At 36.6% G+C, this 18356-nt stretch overlaps 1 protein-coding gene across 2 annotated transcripts in view; it reads right to left on the minus strand.

Moving 5' to 3' along the window:
- Positions 1–18356, minus strand: part of NVL (nuclear VCP like) — a 38441-nt gene that overhangs the window by 13975 nt on the left and 6110 nt on the right. For both annotated transcript variants that reach the window (XM_027453066.3, XM_021269481.4), the window contains 9 exons: positions 17155–17256; positions 15055–15172; positions 14471–14615; positions 13457–13727; positions 11162–11380; positions 10471–10575; positions 9667–9729; positions 8112–8231; positions 6631–6730 (listed from right to left, as the gene is read on the minus strand). In XM_027453066.3, the coding sequence (XP_027308867.1) occupies positions 6631–6730; positions 8112–8231; positions 9667–9729; positions 10471–10575; positions 11162–11380; positions 13457–13727; positions 14471–14615; positions 15055–15172; positions 17155–17256 (1243 nt within the window). The remainder of the gene's footprint in view (positions 1–6630; positions 6731–8111; positions 8232–9666; positions 9730–10470; positions 10576–11161; positions 11381–13456; positions 13728–14470; positions 14616–15054; positions 15173–17154; positions 17257–18356) is intronic.

Here is an 18356-nt window from a genome sequence, read left to right on the forward strand (position 1 = left end):
GGATTCTAAAAATCCACATCCTGTACACTGCAGTAACGTGAACAGCGAAATCACAGAAGCACCCACAGAAGACAAAGAAAATTGTATTTTTAACATAAACTTTTTTGATGTTTGTAAGGTCTGCAGATGTCTTGGGCAGCAGCTATTGAAAAAAAAACTTATCCAAAAGTAAAGGTTGAAAGTTATACCTAAGTGTTCAGCTAGAAACTACAAAAACTCCAAATGAAGCTGTTAACACCCTTAGTTAGATCCTCTTGACAAAATGTAGGTAATAAACAAACCACATGCATTCATGTATATTAATGCAGAAGAACTGGTGAAGGTTACCTTGTTGATCCTCACTGTAGGGATGTTTAAAAGCAAACAAAACAAAACCATGCACATGGAAGCACAGTTGTCCCCCCCCCCCCTTTTTTTTTTCAACTGAAAAAAAAACATTTGCTTAAATCTATCGAGAGTCCAGCTATCTGACCCTACCACAATGTGATCTCTCTTCCCTTTTTAAAGATGTACAGAACTTTGTTCAAATTATACCGACACCTGTGCTTAAAGGGCAAAACACAGAACGAATGCATACTTTAAAAATTGCTCCACGACCTTTTTCTCGGGCAAAAAACCTTTTTTTTTTCCCAAGATACAGCAGTCATGACCAGAGACATCTATGTAGGCAAAACCAGCTACTGATAATGTGACAAGAATAGTGGGAAAGTAACAAAAAACCCTCTAAGATGATATATTAATTTAACCCAGACAGATGAAACATGGGTTAAACACAAGCCCTGCCATGGCAGGCCCAGACAAGAACATCTTTCCTGTACCGCTGTGCACAGTGCTATATTTGCTATGTTATCTTGCTTTCAGCACAAATGCACTTTCCTGTTTCTGTATCTCTGCAAGGAAGTTTTGCCACACATTAAAATGAGATTACAGAATTTACACAACATATCAATTACAACCATCAAAACAAATACTCTCAATAGGGACTGTATCACAACGCCATGCACTTCAATGTTCAATTCTAAAGCTCTTAATGATTTTAATATGGAAAATATCATCCCCATTTTACATGCTGAGAAAATTGCACTTGCTATTTGTCCAAAATTTTAAGTTAGTGATCCAGTCTAAAGATACATTCACCCATTTGTATGTAAATATGGCTTGCGTTCAAAGACAACTCCCACTAACTCAATAAGCTGCAGTCATGGAGGTTGACACAGTGAAGTCCATCCTGCAATTCAAAACACAGATCTACACTTCCCATTTTCTTATGAGTAAATTCACGTCACTCTGTGGGTTCAGACCTGAGCCTTTCCTCAAGCTTCTGGGACTGAAGTTCTCTGTAAGACTTGAAAAATCAAAACCACGTAACACAGACATTCCTTTTTCCTCTTTGCTCAAACTCACTCATTAGATGCACTTCATATTTGTTTAAATGAGTAAGTAATGCTGCCTTTTTTGGAATTTCATAGCATTCTATCCTGATAAATTATAACATTCTCTCCATATTTAATATCTGGAAACTTATCTAAACAGCATATATTCAACTTTAGATTTAACGTTTTAATTAATTATTTTAGATACCTGTTTCAAAGCGCATTATTATCTTCCAAGTTGAAAAGTAAAAAATATTATCTTTCAAGTCTGAAACATGGAAAACTGATGGCACACAATACTTCTTTCCCAAGCAGCTGTCTCAGGGAGAAACTACCGCCTTATTTTTATTAAGAGAAATGTTTAGTTAGTAACTTCCTGTCTTGGTTTCCTGATGCAGTCAATGATGTTGACTATGCCACTGGAAGACAGCAGTATCCTTCTTGCATGTAAGTTGGCAAAGTGACAGAAGGAGACATTTAGAGTACATCCATCCCTTGCTTTGTTTTTGCAGGTTAGAACAGGCACTAGCCTCCAGAAAATCATGTCGTATTTCAGGTTACTACACTGCTCTCCAAACTACTGCAAAACATTATCTTCTTCATTAAACTCTATTGAAAATTACTTTGAATGGAGGCCTATAATGTGACATTATGTTGTCCTATAATAAAATCTATTAATCTCACACTCATTTCCAGTTGATCATTCATGACTTATCTTAATTATAGACAAGTCAACAAAGTTAGGGAAATTTTTGCACATCCTAGCAAAAAAGACTACTGTGTTGAGTCCAAACTTCTATATTCACTACAGCATTTTAAATTATATTCAAAGTATACAAGATCTAAGTCCTCACATTCATAATGCTCTGGAACATAGGCTCAGAAGCTCTACAGGCGTTTCAGAAACTCCACAAAGATGCTCCCAGCATCTTTGGTCTATGTTACCAAAGTCTGTGGAAGATATACAACAAAATTTGTGTGAATTAAAACTATCATAAAAGAAACTGTTCCCTGTATCACATATTAAGTAGGTTTTTAGATCTTATCTTGCCTTTAACTCAGCAACATTTATAAACAAAACAAAAAAAATCACAACTTGTCATAGCAAGGAAAGACTAATATTTTATTATGCTTTAAATTGTGGTTCAGATGAACAGCTCTACAAAACTAACATAAATCTGCTAAACAAAACAGAATTCACTGAATCTGGGACCATGTTTTAACATAACAGCAGAAGGGGAATTTTACAAGAATTTGAAAAAAGCTAGAGAAAAGACCATGAATAAAACTTTAGACATCACTGCAATTATGTAGAGCTTAAATCAGTATAAGCTTGTGGTGCTTCACTGATTACTGGTGTTTTCTCAGGTTAAATACAGTTCATTGGATTCCATGGTAAGCACTGCTGATGCCTTGGCCAGCACTTCTCTAAAGAGTCTATAAATATTCAAGGCCTGAAGAAGTAAAAAAAAAAAGAGAAGAAAACACCAGTATCCAGTAGTGTAACTCACACTTGTATCTAAAAACTTGTGGGAAATTACAGACCTTACTTAACTGTAGTGCTTGATGTTCTTCTAAGTGTTTAGTCTCGGATTTGAGGAAGGAAGTAGACTAAAAAATAATACATTTATTCTGAGCCAGAAAGTTTTTAACAAGACATGTCATTTCTGCCTCTCCCTCTCTTTTTAATGACATTGAAGGCTTTAAACATTTTATCGTCTCAGGCAAAGTTTGACAGTGTTCTGCATTTAGGTGCAAAGAGATTGAGTTGGGAATAATACTGCATCCCTGCCCTGCTAATTTATGGTAGTCAAGATAGATTTTCAAAGGATTTTCAAAGTCACTTTGAAAGTGCAAAAACCATTCAAATATTCTTCTTTTAAGCACTGATTAAAGGTTTATTTCAGTGACACCAGAATAAAAACTACCACTTGCAAACTGTGTAAGATAAACAAAAAGAACTAACGTGTGGTGCATGCCCTTTTGACAAAATGGGAATCAGACAGTCCAGGTCCTTAACAGCTACTGTAAAAAACAGAATTTGTCCGTCTTCAGCCATGGGACCATTGTGCAATGGACTCCCTCCGTGGGAGTCGCCTTACTGGAACAACTGTGCTAGGAACATATGTTGATGCTAAAACTGGCTGAGCCACTACTACCCTCTTACTATTATTCATGATAACAATAATACTGTGAGGTAAGACTCATCTTTTGGTGCCACTGTCTCTGCAACTACAATGCTGACAGCATACACAGTTGTTATGAACAGTTACATCAATAAAGTATAAAAGCTACCATGCAAGCAGCCATTTTAAAGAAGAAGCAAATTGCAAAGCTGTTTTGTATCCCATTAAATTACATTAACATGGATTTAAAAAAATGATGATATCTCATACTTCATAATACAAGCCTAGTGGGAGAATTCGGGAAGTTCTGTGGGGACACATTATTTAGATTTCTATTGTACAAAAACCCACCATTTCTGCTCACCCTAGCTATGTCAAGAAAATCTTTCATACAAATGTCAGACTAATGAAGAAAAAGCACTACTTGTATTGTTTGTAGGAAGTATTTAACTGCATTTGCCAATGTAAACTACCATTCCCCTTCAGGTTTCTGCTTGGACATTTAGGTCTTAGGGCAGTAAGAACATGGACTTCACTGTTACCTACCAGCACTGTCCCCCTATTAAGTAAACAGATGACACTATCAAAACTTCTTTTGGTGAACACTGCCTATTCCTAAGCCCAATAATTGTTAAATAAACTACACAGGTAAAAAACAATTTCCATGGTTTAACCACAACTATAGTAAAAATTGTTCTGGTAAAAGCTGCATCAATTGGAAGCTGTATTTCTTCACACTGACAAATCCAGGTACCACAGCAGAAGTCTGCAGTGTAAATGTATCCGAAGTGTTATTCATATACACAACTGATATCCTTCTTAAGTAAGAGATCCATCCTATCCAAAACACATACATAATTGCATCCTCTAGGAAAAGTTGGATGTCCCGAGCTTTGCTGTTCATAAATGAACATTACAATGTTCATTGTAATTAAACATTATAATGAAATTACATTGGCAAACTCCTTTATGTAATTCATTTCCATTTACAAATTTTGCAGATACATGTAATCATCAAATTGAAGGGAATAAATTTGCTATCCTTGTCTTAGGATTTTATTTATGCAAAGCATTTTTACTTCATAGTTGCTTTTACATCAAGGTCATTTGCTAGTAATACACTGCTTAGTTCATGCCTTACAAATCTCCAGCTTTCCCTTATTTCAACCTTCTTTTCTCAGGAATATTTTGTAATTTTAACTATTCCAGTACAGTAATATGTTAAGTCTGTGACTGAACAAGACAACAGTCTTGTTCAAGAACAAGACAACAGCTGAACAAGACAACAGTAACTTTTAACTAAAAAGTAAAAAAAAATAAATAAATCTGGAGATTATACCTACCAATACACATACCAATACACAAAGGTAATATATGTCAATAGAAAGGTAAAACTGCATCCCATGTGAGGCTTATAAAGTCACAGATTTGCAATTGCATAGATGTATACTTCATATATGCATGAAAGTAAGACCCACAACATGTACAGAGTTGGTGTAAATCGAAACAGGCAAAGCTGAGAATTAGTACAAACCTGCGACTCAAGTTTTCATGTATTACAATTAACATCTGCATGGCATGCACTCTGAACTGGCCCTTATAAATCTACTAAACTACTTTGAAATCTGTCAGTTCTTCACGATCTTCAGCCATAAAAGACTAGGCTATCCCAGATAACAGAACAGTCAGACCAAGATGCAGAAGGAACATTGTGTCTCTATGGGAGGAGTCATTAGCTCAGAGCAGTGACACATGACATCTCAAAGTATTTGCCTCATTTACACTTGTGCTACATCTGAGATGGCACTGCAGGAAGTCAAGTCGGATGCTTCCTCAACTACAAAAGTTGGAATTCTCAGCTCAAGTTACCAGTTAGAGATCATTACAAGTTGACTGTAATCAGCAATTAGGTACCTACTTCTAATGAAGCCCTCAAGAAAATAACTAATAAATCAACCTGCTTAACACAAATGATTGCACTAATATAACTCATTTAGTGAGAGATCCCTTTTCTAAGGAACCACGATGACACTACTACCAGCACCCTTGGTACTTTGAACAGTATCTGTATATAGATTTCCTATATTACACAACCTTAATCCTTTTTTCAATATGGGATTAGGTAGTTAACAATCATCATGCTCATGCCAGGAAAACTTACTGCTCTAAGTCAAAGAATTTCTGCAAGTAAAGACAGATTAAGTATCTACTGTTCATACTTCACCCTGTAGACAGCTTGATAATCTGTCATGGTGCAAAGAATTTGAGACAGAAAGATTTACCTCAAAATCTTTGAATTTTTGACTATTGGAAAATACAAAACCACCACAAAACTGTCTATTCGAAGTGATTTCATACCAAATTTCCATAGTCTATAGGACCCAAGCACTTCAAGCATTTTAACTTCCTCATTTTCAAATTTACATCCAAAGCAGCTATGCTACTATTTTTCCTTGCTAAGTATTTTTTTTTTTTTTAAGAATTCTGCGGTTTGTCCTTATGTAACACATGGATATATAAAACAATTAATTTTGTCCTGTTGTTACAGGTAATTTACCAAACACACAAATACTCATTCCAAAATTCTGCTACCTCCAACCAGTACGTTTTTACTACGATAGACTATTAACCACGTATTTAATTTCAGTTGCAATATTCAGAACAATGTTAATAATTGAGGAAATGCAACCTCTTCAGGAATGTTTTTTTTTTAGTAACAAGTTTCTTTACTCATAATTCTTGGCATCTAGATGGAGCTTATTAATTAAAGATTTTACAGGAATTGCAAAAGCTACCAAAAAAATGAGAAGCCAGCAATCTTTTATGTTCCATGGAGATATTCCAAAGTTCAATTAAGTCACAGGTCTTTCTAAGTATTTTACAGACGTGGTATCAGGTTCTAATTAAGACATGTTTTAAAGATGTTGCTTTATCTCAGGCTGTCACTTGCAAAAATGCAGAACAGACTTAATATATTGATAAGAAGAAGTTCAAATTTGAAGTATTGTAATTTTAAGTACGGAACAAGGTTAATTACTGAATTTAAACATGTAAGAACACATGATTTCATTACAAGAGAATTAATAATGTTTCATTTGTTGTTTCTCTTCCTTATGTTTTCGGGTGCTTACCTGGCCTGTTTGTGGCAGCCATAATGAAAACCTGCTTACGGTTCTCCAGACCATCCATCTCTGTGAGTAACTGGTTAACTACTCGAACACTGGCTCCTGACTTTAAAAGAAGAAATTTAAAAAAAAGTGAGAATGTAAATATTTTCAAATAAAAGAAACAAAAGATTTACTAGCTCCCCACATTTAAATACTACTTAAAAAAATCAACACTTTTTAGCACCTTTAATATAGTTGCATTTTGAATTTCTACTATCATACTCTCAGCTTTTTCTACCCCAAATTTATGCTAACTATATGCTTGCCACACATATTACACTGGACAAACCTTTTCTTCCCTATTAAAAATTAAGAACTCACTTAAATATAGCTACACTAATCAATCTCCCACCTACCTCAACAAAAAGGCCCAAAAGTTCCCAATATTCAGGCTTGGAAAAAAATATGTTGTATAATATTTAAACTTCTGAAACAGCTATTTCCGCAGCTGAGCTCACTGGAAAGGAATGACTCATAGTCAAATGTTGACCCCATAGTAATGAGATTATAGAGCTATAGAATGGTTTGGGTTGGAAGGAACCTTAAAGATCATCTAATTCCAACCCACCTGCTATGGGAAGGGGCACCTACCTCTAGACCAGGTTGCTCAGGGCCTCGTCCAACCTGGCCTTGAACAGTTCCAGGGATGGGGCATCCACAATTTCTCTGGGCAACCTGGTTCCAGTACCTCACCACTCTCTGAGTGAATAATTTATTCCTAATATCTACTTTAAAATCTACTCTTTAGAGGGGGAGGTGATTCTCCCTCCTCCTGAATCTACTGCATAGAGGGGGAGGTAATTCTCCCCCTCTATTCAGCTCTCGTGAGGCCACACCTGGAGGATTGTGTCCAGTTCTGGGCTCCCCAGTACAAGAGGGACATGGTACTACTGGCGAATCCAGAGGAGGGCTTATGAGGTGATTAGAGAACTGAAGCACCTGTCGTATGAGGACAGGCCCAGAGAACTGGGCCTGTTTAGCCTAGAAAAGAGAAGCCTGAGGGGAAACCTCATTAATGTATATAAATATCTGAGGGGAGGGTGTCAAGAGGATAGAGCCAGTCTCTTTTCAGTTGTTGCCAGGACGAGAGGCAACAGGCACAAACTGAAGCACAGGAAGTTCTGACTGAATATGAGAGGGCATTTCTTTATTGTGAGGGTGACAGAGCACTGGGACAGGCTGCCCAGAGAGGTTGTGGAGTCTAGGTCTTTGGAGATATTCAAAACCTGCCTGGATACCATCCTGTGCAAGGTGCTCTAGGTGATCCTGCTCAGCAGGGGAGGGTTGGACTGGGTGATCTTCAGAGGTCCCTGCCAACCTCAGCCATTCTCTGATTCTGTGAGCTGTATACACAACTATTAAGCTTTATAAAATATTTCTGTGCTAGCACAATGCCACAAAAAACACAACTAAGAATTTATTTATGGAGATATTTTGAGACTTACTTCACGGTCAGATCTCCGAGGGCACAAAGCATCAACTTCATCAAAGAATATAACACAAGGGGCAGAATTCCTGGCACGTTGGAATACCTGACGTACAGCACGTTCGCTTTCACCAACATACTAAAACAAATGACAAAACACAGTGAAACAATGTAAGACATGAAGATTTTACTAGGAAAAAAAATCAGTTCTAAACACAATTTAAGATGCTTTCCAAGGGAGAAGGACCACCTGCTAACTCCCTTCACCAGCTTTGTTGCCCTTCTCTGGACTCACTCAAGCACCTTGATGTCCTTCTTGTAGTGACGGGCCCAAAGCTGAACACAGCACTCGAGGTGCGGCCTCACCAGAGCTGAGTACAGGGGGATGATCACCTCCCTGCTCCTGCTGGCTGCACCATTCCTGACACAACGAGGGTGCCATTGGCCTTCTTGGCCACCTGGGCACACTGCTGGCTCATGTTCAGGCAAGCATCAATCAGCACCCCCAGATCCTTTTCCTCTGCACAGCTTTCCAGCTGCTCTGCCCCAAGCCTGCACCGTTGCATGGGGTTGGTGTGCCCAAAGTGCAGGACCCGGCACTTGGCCACGTTGAACCTCATCCCATTGGCCTCTGCCCCTTGACCCATCCTGTACAGGTCCCTCTGCAGGACCTCCCTACCTTCCGGCAGACTAATACTTCCCCCAGTTTTGTGTCATCTGCAAACTTACTGAGGGTGCACTCAATTGCCTTATCCAAATCATCAACAAAGATATTAAAGAGGATTACATAAAGTTAATGAACTGCCTGAAGTTAATTTCCTGCCTGATAGCAGTATTTGAAGTATACAAAAAAGTTTGAAAAAAGAATAATCAAATCTAGTATTTTATTTTTAGTTTCCATATCACTGATAAGCAGGTAACTGCCATAGGTTTCTGAGATACAAGATGCATTTTGTTCAGTCCAACACATTCCCTTAGCTCTAGAAAACACTGAATATACATTACAACAATTCTAAGCCCAGTGCTTCAAAAACTCAGACTACAGCATTTTTATCTGTTAACACTTACAATCTTTAAAAGTTGCTCTGATTACCTAAAATAATTGCTTTCCAAGGTTTCAGTTTTCTAGTAAGAAGCTAAAGTGACTGACCAAACACATTTCCAAACTTGAAAACTGAAAATTTTGATTAGTGAAAGCTGCTAATTTGCAGTTACTGACCACCAACGCTTCTCAGTGTTGCTTCAGGGTTTTTTTTTATTTTTTTTTTATTTTTCCTGATCTACGTAAGAGCAATGATGTCTGCAGTTGATCATTTAGAAATCCTACTTTACCCTAGTGAAGTATGCTTAGTATCTGACTAGACAGGTAATTTAAACCAAGATATACTTAAACTACCCAGTCAGCTTTTTCCCTTTCATGTGAAAATTTTCACTGCTAAAAATTTTAAGCAGTGGGGTAAAGAAGACATCTTCTGCTGCACCAGTATCAGTTGTGTAATTATTAGGAATTTTGTTTGCCCGAAGCTTTCAACAAGCATTCTATAAATAACAAAAGCACAATGATCAGTGCATACCATATTTAGCAGTTCAGGACCTTTCACAGATATGAAGTTCAGTCCAGACTCATTTGCCACAGCCTATCAAAAAAGAGAAAGAGATGTACACAGAGAAAATCATTTTTTCATATATTCTTTGCTTCTGTCCACAGAGCTATTAAAAAAAAAAAAAAAGAGAATAAGCATAGTTGTCAAGTGCTTAAAACACAGAAAACAGTACAAAGTATCGCTGTATAGAGTTAAGAGTGGGAAAAGTTGAAGGATTTAGCAAGGTGTTCTCTCTTTAATGAGGCAGTGTGGGATTTTATTTATCACATACTAGCTGAAGAATTCTCAGTGATTAATGAGAGTTAAAAAGAAATTCAACTACATACAAGTTCAAGTAGTAATCTGGAAACCTGCATGATTTACATCCATATTTACAAGGGGAGGCTGTAAGAACTGAAATGCTCAAGGAGAATTATTTACAGTAAGATAAATACAAGAAATAAAAATGCATAAAGTGCAGAGTACTTGCAATTACATTAGTTACAGTGAAGTATTTTACAGAAATAGATATCTAAAAAATTAGTTTCTTCCTTACTTTGCTACTATCATAATTAATTTAATACTTCAACTTTTACAATTTCTCCTCATTTAAGCAAAACTGTAACTCTATACAAGAAAATCAACTTCAGCAGAGAGACTCAAATTTAATTTTCTGCTGGGAATCAGAAAAGTCCTGCATCGGGCAGTATCATCCAGGCTCAGTCATTCCCACAAAAACATCCACTTCAGCAAGATTCTCCTGTATTTTTAGACATGTTTAGAAAAATTTATTACCTTAGCCAGTAGCGTTTTGCCACACCCAGGAGGCCCTGCAAGCAGAACACCAGCTGGAGTAGTCAGGCCCAGAGCTTTAAACTGCTCTGGGTTCCGCACAGGTGCCTATACAAGAAAATATCATAGTTATCTGTGACAGAAGGCTAACATTAAACTTTTGATTTCAGTTAGAGATTAATGAAAATTTGTTTAAAGTAAGTTCTTTATTCCAACTCTTTACAGGCTAAATGAATAAACAGTCAGTCAGCGTCTTATCTTGCATTAATAAATACCCCCATCATTATTCAGAAACACACTGTATCTATTCAAGTTCTCAGCTTAAGGCGTTAGTGTTAATTATTGATCTGACCAGCAGTGAGGTTGCTAACTGTCCAGCTAAGCAGTGCCAAATTCTTCATGTAGCAATTGTCTAACTAGGGTTATTGGTACAAAACTTTCAGAATACTTGAAATTTAGCAATAATGAAAAATAAAACCTTGAATACAACAAATGAAGTGTTTAATACATGCACTAGGCTTGTAATAAATTTGAAAGCAGGTTATAGAAGTCTATTTTAATTGAAGATGTTGCAAAATTTCTATTTTGTAGCATGCTATACCTTAAACAAATATGAACGAAGAAACTGAGATATTTTTATTTTCTGCATAGGGGGAGGTGTGAAAAAACCTTTGAAAGTAGTGTTAACACATACCAATATCGCCATAGTCAGCTCCTCCCGAACATCTTCCAGGGCTCCAATATCTGCCCATGTTACATCAGGAATTGTGACAAAGCCTTCTCTCTTGGCAGAGGGTTGCACTGATGACAATGCAACAATAAAATCATTCATCTCAATGCACAGTGTCTGCAGCTGCTCCTCAGGCAAGGGGTCTTGCTTCTTCAGCAAATCCAAAAGTCTCTGTAATTCAACCTGAGTGAATAGCAGAAAAAAGAATGGCAGAGAAAATAGCAGAAAAAAGATTATGCAAGCAATATTTTAAGAATATTTTTAGGGCTTTTTCAGAGCAATACTTTCTGCAAGTATAATATTAATTACTATAAAAGAAATTATTATGTACAATACACTTAGAATGTGTAAGATACCATTAAAAACTAACATTAATGAAAATGCTCCAGGAAAGCACTAAATTAATTTACCATTTATTCTGATTTTAGTATGAAATGGCTCTAAGAAGAGAGCAAACAACTCTGCTAAACAGCAAAACCTTAACAATTTGTGGAATATTTGATTACATATAAACCTTTAAAATTCTTAACGTACACTTTTCAGTCATGATTGTTTGCTTAAATAATCTGATTTCAAGTCATCAACTCATTTCCTCAAGCTGATTAGACCTGGTTTTGTAGCCAGGCCCTTATAAAGTCTGGGAAAACACAATACAGATATAGCAAAATGCTTTTCATTTTTTTCCATCTTGCAAAGCACAGTCTGCCAAGAAGCGTGGGGACAGACAGGTATGTTCTAATTATTGAAAATCGGACCCTTGTTAGGGAAAAATTATCTGAGAAAATACTCGATCAAAGAAGTTTATACCTTCACAACATAAATATAACTCAGTTGTAATATGGAAAGGCATTGTTAAAGCAATGTGATATTGCACCTCAAGCAAAACCACTCTGGGATTTTCATTAAGATAAAGGAAATAAAAAGCTGCAAAAATCTTTTTAGTTTCTGTATTTTCCCTATAGCAGAATATGGGATATAGCATTTTATATCGGATGCAACTATGATAGCCCACAATGTAACTGACCACAACGGAGAGTTTACAATGCACAGTACTCCCTCTTTAAGCCCTCCCTCTTCTTCCTAACAGAAGCATTACGAGAAACTGTGAAATAGCCGAGACCACTGGGTTTGTTTATTGAATTGTGTGAATTATTTTTAAAGGTTTTTGTAAGTTTATTTTTCTATGATAAATATAATATCACTGTTTTAATGACAATACCCTGTATTAGACAATGTCAGCCAGCTATCAAAATACGTCTCTGTTACAATTAGACTTCCTTATCCTTAGCAACTCCTTTGATCAGGGTGATGTTTTTAAAACTGCAACTACCTGTCCCTCCCCCTTTTCTTTTGGCTACTTCAGGTCCCAGGAGACACTGGGAGGTATGCAGTATGACCACATTACTCTAATAAAAAGTCTTGCTAAAGGTTTTTACACTGTTTTTTGTTAATTACATTAACAGTTTTCTTTGACAGTCCTAAAAACAGAATCCAATTACAACGTGCATTTAAAAACTCTTCTCTTTTACTTCTTCAGACAAATTTACGAATTCAACATATAATACACAAGCAAGAAATATGTACATACAAACTCAAAATTTTGAACAGTAGGTCCAGAAATCTCTATATAAAGACATTATGGTTCACTGGCAACAGCACGTCACTTGTGGCGTAGATTAATTCTGGCACTGCAAACAATTTTTTTTTTTTTCAAGATTTCCAGCTGTGCTGCATGTTAATAGATACTTTCTCTGCAGCTCAAGTTTCATTTGCTAATACAACTTCTCTTTTGGATGGTTCTTAAATACCTCTTCCTCAAACTTGCTATAGGTACTACTGCACGTGATTTAATTCATGTAAACGTGTAGCTGGAGGGAAAATGTAGACAGCATAAATATTTCTAGACTTTGGCTAACTGTAAGTATACCAGGTCAGAGAAGAGACTGAGGCATCGTGACAACTATTTCACTGAGGGCACAGCAAACAGCTTGGTAAAAAAAAATTACAAAACCACACACCTTGTGTAAAACACTAACATCATTTTTAGAAGGCCTAGTTTTGGGGAGTCTGTTGTTCATAACCATTATTTGGGTCATTAGGGATGAAGGTTCTGGCTTCAGAGCTGATAGATCTATAGATAAATTGATAAAAACATCTCACTGGCCAAAGATGTTTAAAGATTTATGAGCAAAGGCTTTCACAATTCTAAAATAGTTCATCTTTAAGACGTCAGAGGTAAACACTTCAAAGAACAAATACCTTAGAAGGAAGGTGTAGCTGTTTGGCATCCTCTTCCACCTGGATTTCTGTTCCTATTCCCACGCTTTCTTCAGCTGTGTTTCCTCCTGCCTGTACGAAGCTTTTTTGCCACTTCCCAGATTTTATCAGGACCCTGTTCACCGTGCATATAGCTGCCTCACGACAAAGTGCCATCAGGTCAGCACCGACATAACCTGGAGTCAGGCGGGCTAAATGAAGAAAGTCAAAGGACTCTGGGAGCTTAAGTTTTCGACACAATGTCTGAAGAATTCTGATGAAGGGAAAAAAAAGAACAGTGAAACAAAGATGCATCTGTGGCCTTTTCTTACTTTCATACAAAAACAAACAGCATTTATTTAAGGTCTCTTTCAGCTCACATGAACTGAGAGAAGACTTCTAGATCAGCTGCCCTTGTCCTTAGGGGGGGCTTCAACCTGCCAGATGTCAACTGGGGGTATCACCTAGCTGTGACAAACAGGCCCAGGTGATTACTGAGGCACCCTGATGATAACTTCTTGGTACAGGTATTAAAAGAGCCAACTAGGAGAGGTGCCTTCCTAGACCTGTTGCTTGTGAACAGGGAGGGTCTTGTGGGCAAAGTGGTGATAGGTGGAAGAAAGGTTGGGTGACACGGGAGGACTACAGGGATGCTGCTTGCCTTTGTAGGGAGAGAATTTGTGTGGCCAAGGCTCAGCTAGAGTTGAAGCTGGCCAGCAGTGTGGGGGACAATAAAAAAGGCTTTTAAAATTAGGTTAATAGGAAAAGGAGGACCAGAACAAACATGGGTCTGATAACTGATGAGGATGATCACCTCATATGCAGGCATAGCTACTAAGACAAAGAGTAGATGTACACTTAATTTCTTCTACAATTTTCAATGTGTGTTGGGATGTATGTGTGTGCAGGCAAATAAAGGATTAAACACAATGAAGTACTTTTCCTTAAGTTGTTAATACACTTTTTTTTCTTTTTTTTTTTTAAATAATAAAGAAGATTAAACTTTATAACACATACTTTTCTCTTGCTGCTTCATCCGGTATCCCTAAACAAATTTCTCGATCAAATCTGCCAGCTCGCCTCAGTGCAGGGTCCAAAGAGTCAGGTCTGTTAGTTGCTCCAATAACAAGGACCTGGGCAGTGGCAGCCAAACTATTCAAGTCTAAAGGAAGGAAGGAAGAAAGTTAATGCCCATAATCACCTTCTCAACTTTATTCTGATATCTATGCTACTGTGTTTCTGGTAGCACACAGTAATACTCAGCCAAAATAACCAACAGGCACACCAAACTGATGCTCATCCTTATTTCTACAACTTAGAATAGGTATGTTTCAAGCAGAAATATGCATTTCAAATAATATTTGACATATTTTCCGTTAAAGTTTATTTACACAACAGAGAGGCTGTGAAAATGTACTCATATTCACTCGAATTTATTAGAAGTTTTCCCCTCCTACCTCATAGAGGTAAACTGTGCCAAAAGATGAAAAATGATTAGCACTACCTCCACAGAAGTAATTAGGAGTCACTACGGAATGAAAGAACATAATGAGACTGATAACTAGAAAGTTTAGCTTAGTACACAAGTTCCTGAAACTGACCGTCCATACAAGTTAGGAGCTGGGCAACAATTCTCCGCTCCATGTCCTTCGATGCCACTTCTCTTTTTGGAGTGATCGCATCAATCTCATCAAGGAAAAGGACACATGGTGCATTGGACTAGGAACAAGAAATATTAACAATTACCAAGTTACGCTGACATACTGTATTACGAGAGAGAAATCATTTTTCAGATTTTGTTTTATAACTGTTACTCTGAGACTTCTGCATGCACTGAACAATCAACCTCTCCCAGAATAATTTTGTTGTCATTTACTATCTGGAGAGCTGTCAGATTATGAAACTGCTGAACTGAGGCTGTGAGACAACTAAGGCAAAGGGATTCAAAATGTCCCTATATACTGATTAAAAATTAAATATATCTCTATGTTGCTTCATGTTTTCTATGATTATTATTCAATTGTTACTGCTTATTTGCTTAAGTCCAAAAAATAAAACCAGGCAAAAAAGGTCTCTTCTGTGTATTTGTTTTTTAATATTAGGTCTGTGGAACTTCAAGAACTAGCATTAATGACACCCATGATGAAACAAAGAGCTGCAGGTAGTCACGAAAACTTAAAGTCTGTCAACTTCAAGATTACTGTAGAGATCAACCATGTTCAAAGAGTAAAAATCACAGTGAGCAATGCTAGGGAGTGTTCTAACACTCCAAGCACTTCACATTGATAAAAAGCCAACGCTAATATAAAATAATTAGTGTAACTAACAGAAGAGTGTTTAACTGACATAAGATTATTAACACCATCGATAAAATACTTGTGATGCAGAGGAATACTTAAGGAAGACACTAGAATCATCATCAAAAAAGTCTAAACTCCAAGACAAAAATATAGCATTTTAAATCCCAGCCGTTTTATCAGGCACCAACTGCGCCATCTAGCTATCGTTCAGTTTTTCCTTCACCTGATAGAGGAAAAAAATACAACTAAACCCTGAAGATTCCACAGTATGTGCGTAAGGTACGGGTGAACTGTCTTTTTTTCTTCTGCACAAAAATTTAGTACAAAAACCAAGTGGAAAGGCCACTTAAACGCAAGGGACTATAACAAAGGCAACGGTTTTCATTTTTTAAAATGTATTTCATACAATATATTTATTCAAAAATAACTTTTATAGCAACTACCATACATACAAAAGGTATTTAAATCTAAATACTCACTTACTATTTTTCTTCAACACAATATCTTATCAAGGCTTTCTAAAAAATTAAGTTGTAATAGAAACCCAAAACATAATAATCTAACAGCTTCAAAATTAATTATTTTGCCCTGTTTAGCATTCTTTTATACGTACTTTAAACATCAACATACAGCTGTGGGGGAGGATAGAATGAAGAAGTAAAGTGGGAAAAACAGAATATTCTCAGAGATCAGAAACAGAAAACCATCCTCATGAAACAACAAATTAACCCAGTTAACAAAAAGAAAATCTGCATTCATTTCAGTTAAAATTACCTCAACCTGTCTGCTTTTCTTTGCTTCTTAACAGGTCTGAAAGTTGCATCAATATCTTATTACAAGAGTGGCTAATCACTATCAATCTGAATGTCTGCCAAGCAGCAGCTTAGATCTCCTGTGCTTCTAATGCTGATATTAAGACAGAGCAAGGCTTCAAATAGGTTTTGACACTGGAACAGGACTTTATTCTTACTCTTTGATATCTGTTCCAATTTATTTTTTTATGCCTAAAGGCCCAAAGTCTTAACTCAAATGCAAAACCAGAAAAAAAAATAAAAAAAACAACTTGTAACAAAAATGCACAGTAAACTGCCCTTACATCTTTTTTAATTTTTATAAATCATTCCAAGCAGCTCCAAGTAGGTAAATAATTTATGTTGCTCCCATTACTTTGATATGATGAACTATCTTTTGTCAAGAACAGCAATCTTTGTGTTCTGTGATGGCATGACATTTAGTACAATGGAATTCTGGTCACAGCAAGGGAGACACTATGACTTGTGTGCAGCAATATAAAGATTCAGTCACTAATAATTCACTCAAATTCAAACCACAGCAACGAAGGTTGAACCTTTACAAAGAAAAGGACAAAGAATTCAGTATTATTTCTCATGGGTGTCTCACCACAGCCTGCTCGAACAATTCTCTCAGTTTCTGCTCAGATTCTCCTGACACTCCAGACACCATTTCTGTTGCTGCCACTTTCAACATCGGGAGCTCAAGTTCCTAAAAGAGACAAGGAACGTTGAATGATATATCCACAGGTTAGGAATGCTGGCTGTCCTACAGGACAAATATTTTCCAATATAATATGTCTTATACCTGAAGATTTTGTAATCAAGAGTAAATCTGAAAGTTATCTTAAAAAAAGACGAGTAGCATCCTCCTTTTAACAACAGGTCTAAGACATTTTGCCAAATGAACAGAAATGAATACAAAGGCCAGGTGTCCTTGATTCAGTTAGAGATAGTTTTGTACCTTAGTCCTTAATCCAGTACTTCACAACACAGATATTTCAGTTCATGCTTCGTCTCCTTTGAGAAAATTGTCTATTTCTATCTATAATAAAACATTGCTTATCAGTATGGATGAGTTCCCACCAGGTTTCATTCCCTTAGTCTTACTCTAGAAGTGTATGAGCAGGATAATACGATAAAATACTTGCAAGTGTCACATCCAAGGTTTTCTCCTACTAAAAGTAAATGAATAAACCTGTAACATTGATAGACTAATGCTCACATTAGTGCCTATTTCAAGCTCTTTGAGCTACATATAAGAAAAATCCAGACTTACCACAGCTGCCAGAGGCCCTACATGGGGCCTTGAGGAGATATTTTGCCCTAAGCAACACTATACACAATTATGGAAATTAATATAGCAATATCTTTCCTAACAAAATGATTTAAGAAGTATTCATTACATTTATCTCGTCCTTGAAATTTTTTCACTTGTCGTGTTCCATCCCCCAGATACCTACCAGGACACAAATGCTCATTGAAGTATTCTATAACACAGATTCATTCAATTGGCAAGATTTCACAGTAAGATATTAAAAAGGAAAATAAGCAAACCTTTCCAATCAAAGCATGTGAAATATAATGATAGAAGGATCTAACCAACATTGAAGTAATAAACATCAGTGCTTTCAAAGGTTAAAGCTACACTACAATTGTTTGTAGTTTTATATATAACTACCTAAATCTAAGGTTACAATCTAGGAAATTTAAGAAAAAAAGAGCATTAAATACACCATGAAAAAGATACAGCCTTGGTTAACACCGAATAGCCCCAAATAGCCCCAAGATTTATATCCATGACAGGCACAG

Source organism: Anas platyrhynchos, chromosome 3 (genome assembly GCF_047663525.1).
Source record: "Anas platyrhynchos isolate ZD024472 breed Pekin duck chromosome 3, IASCAAS_PekinDuck_T2T, whole genome shotgun sequence".
NCBI lineage: Eukaryota > Metazoa > Chordata > Aves > Anseriformes > Anatidae > Anas > Anas platyrhynchos.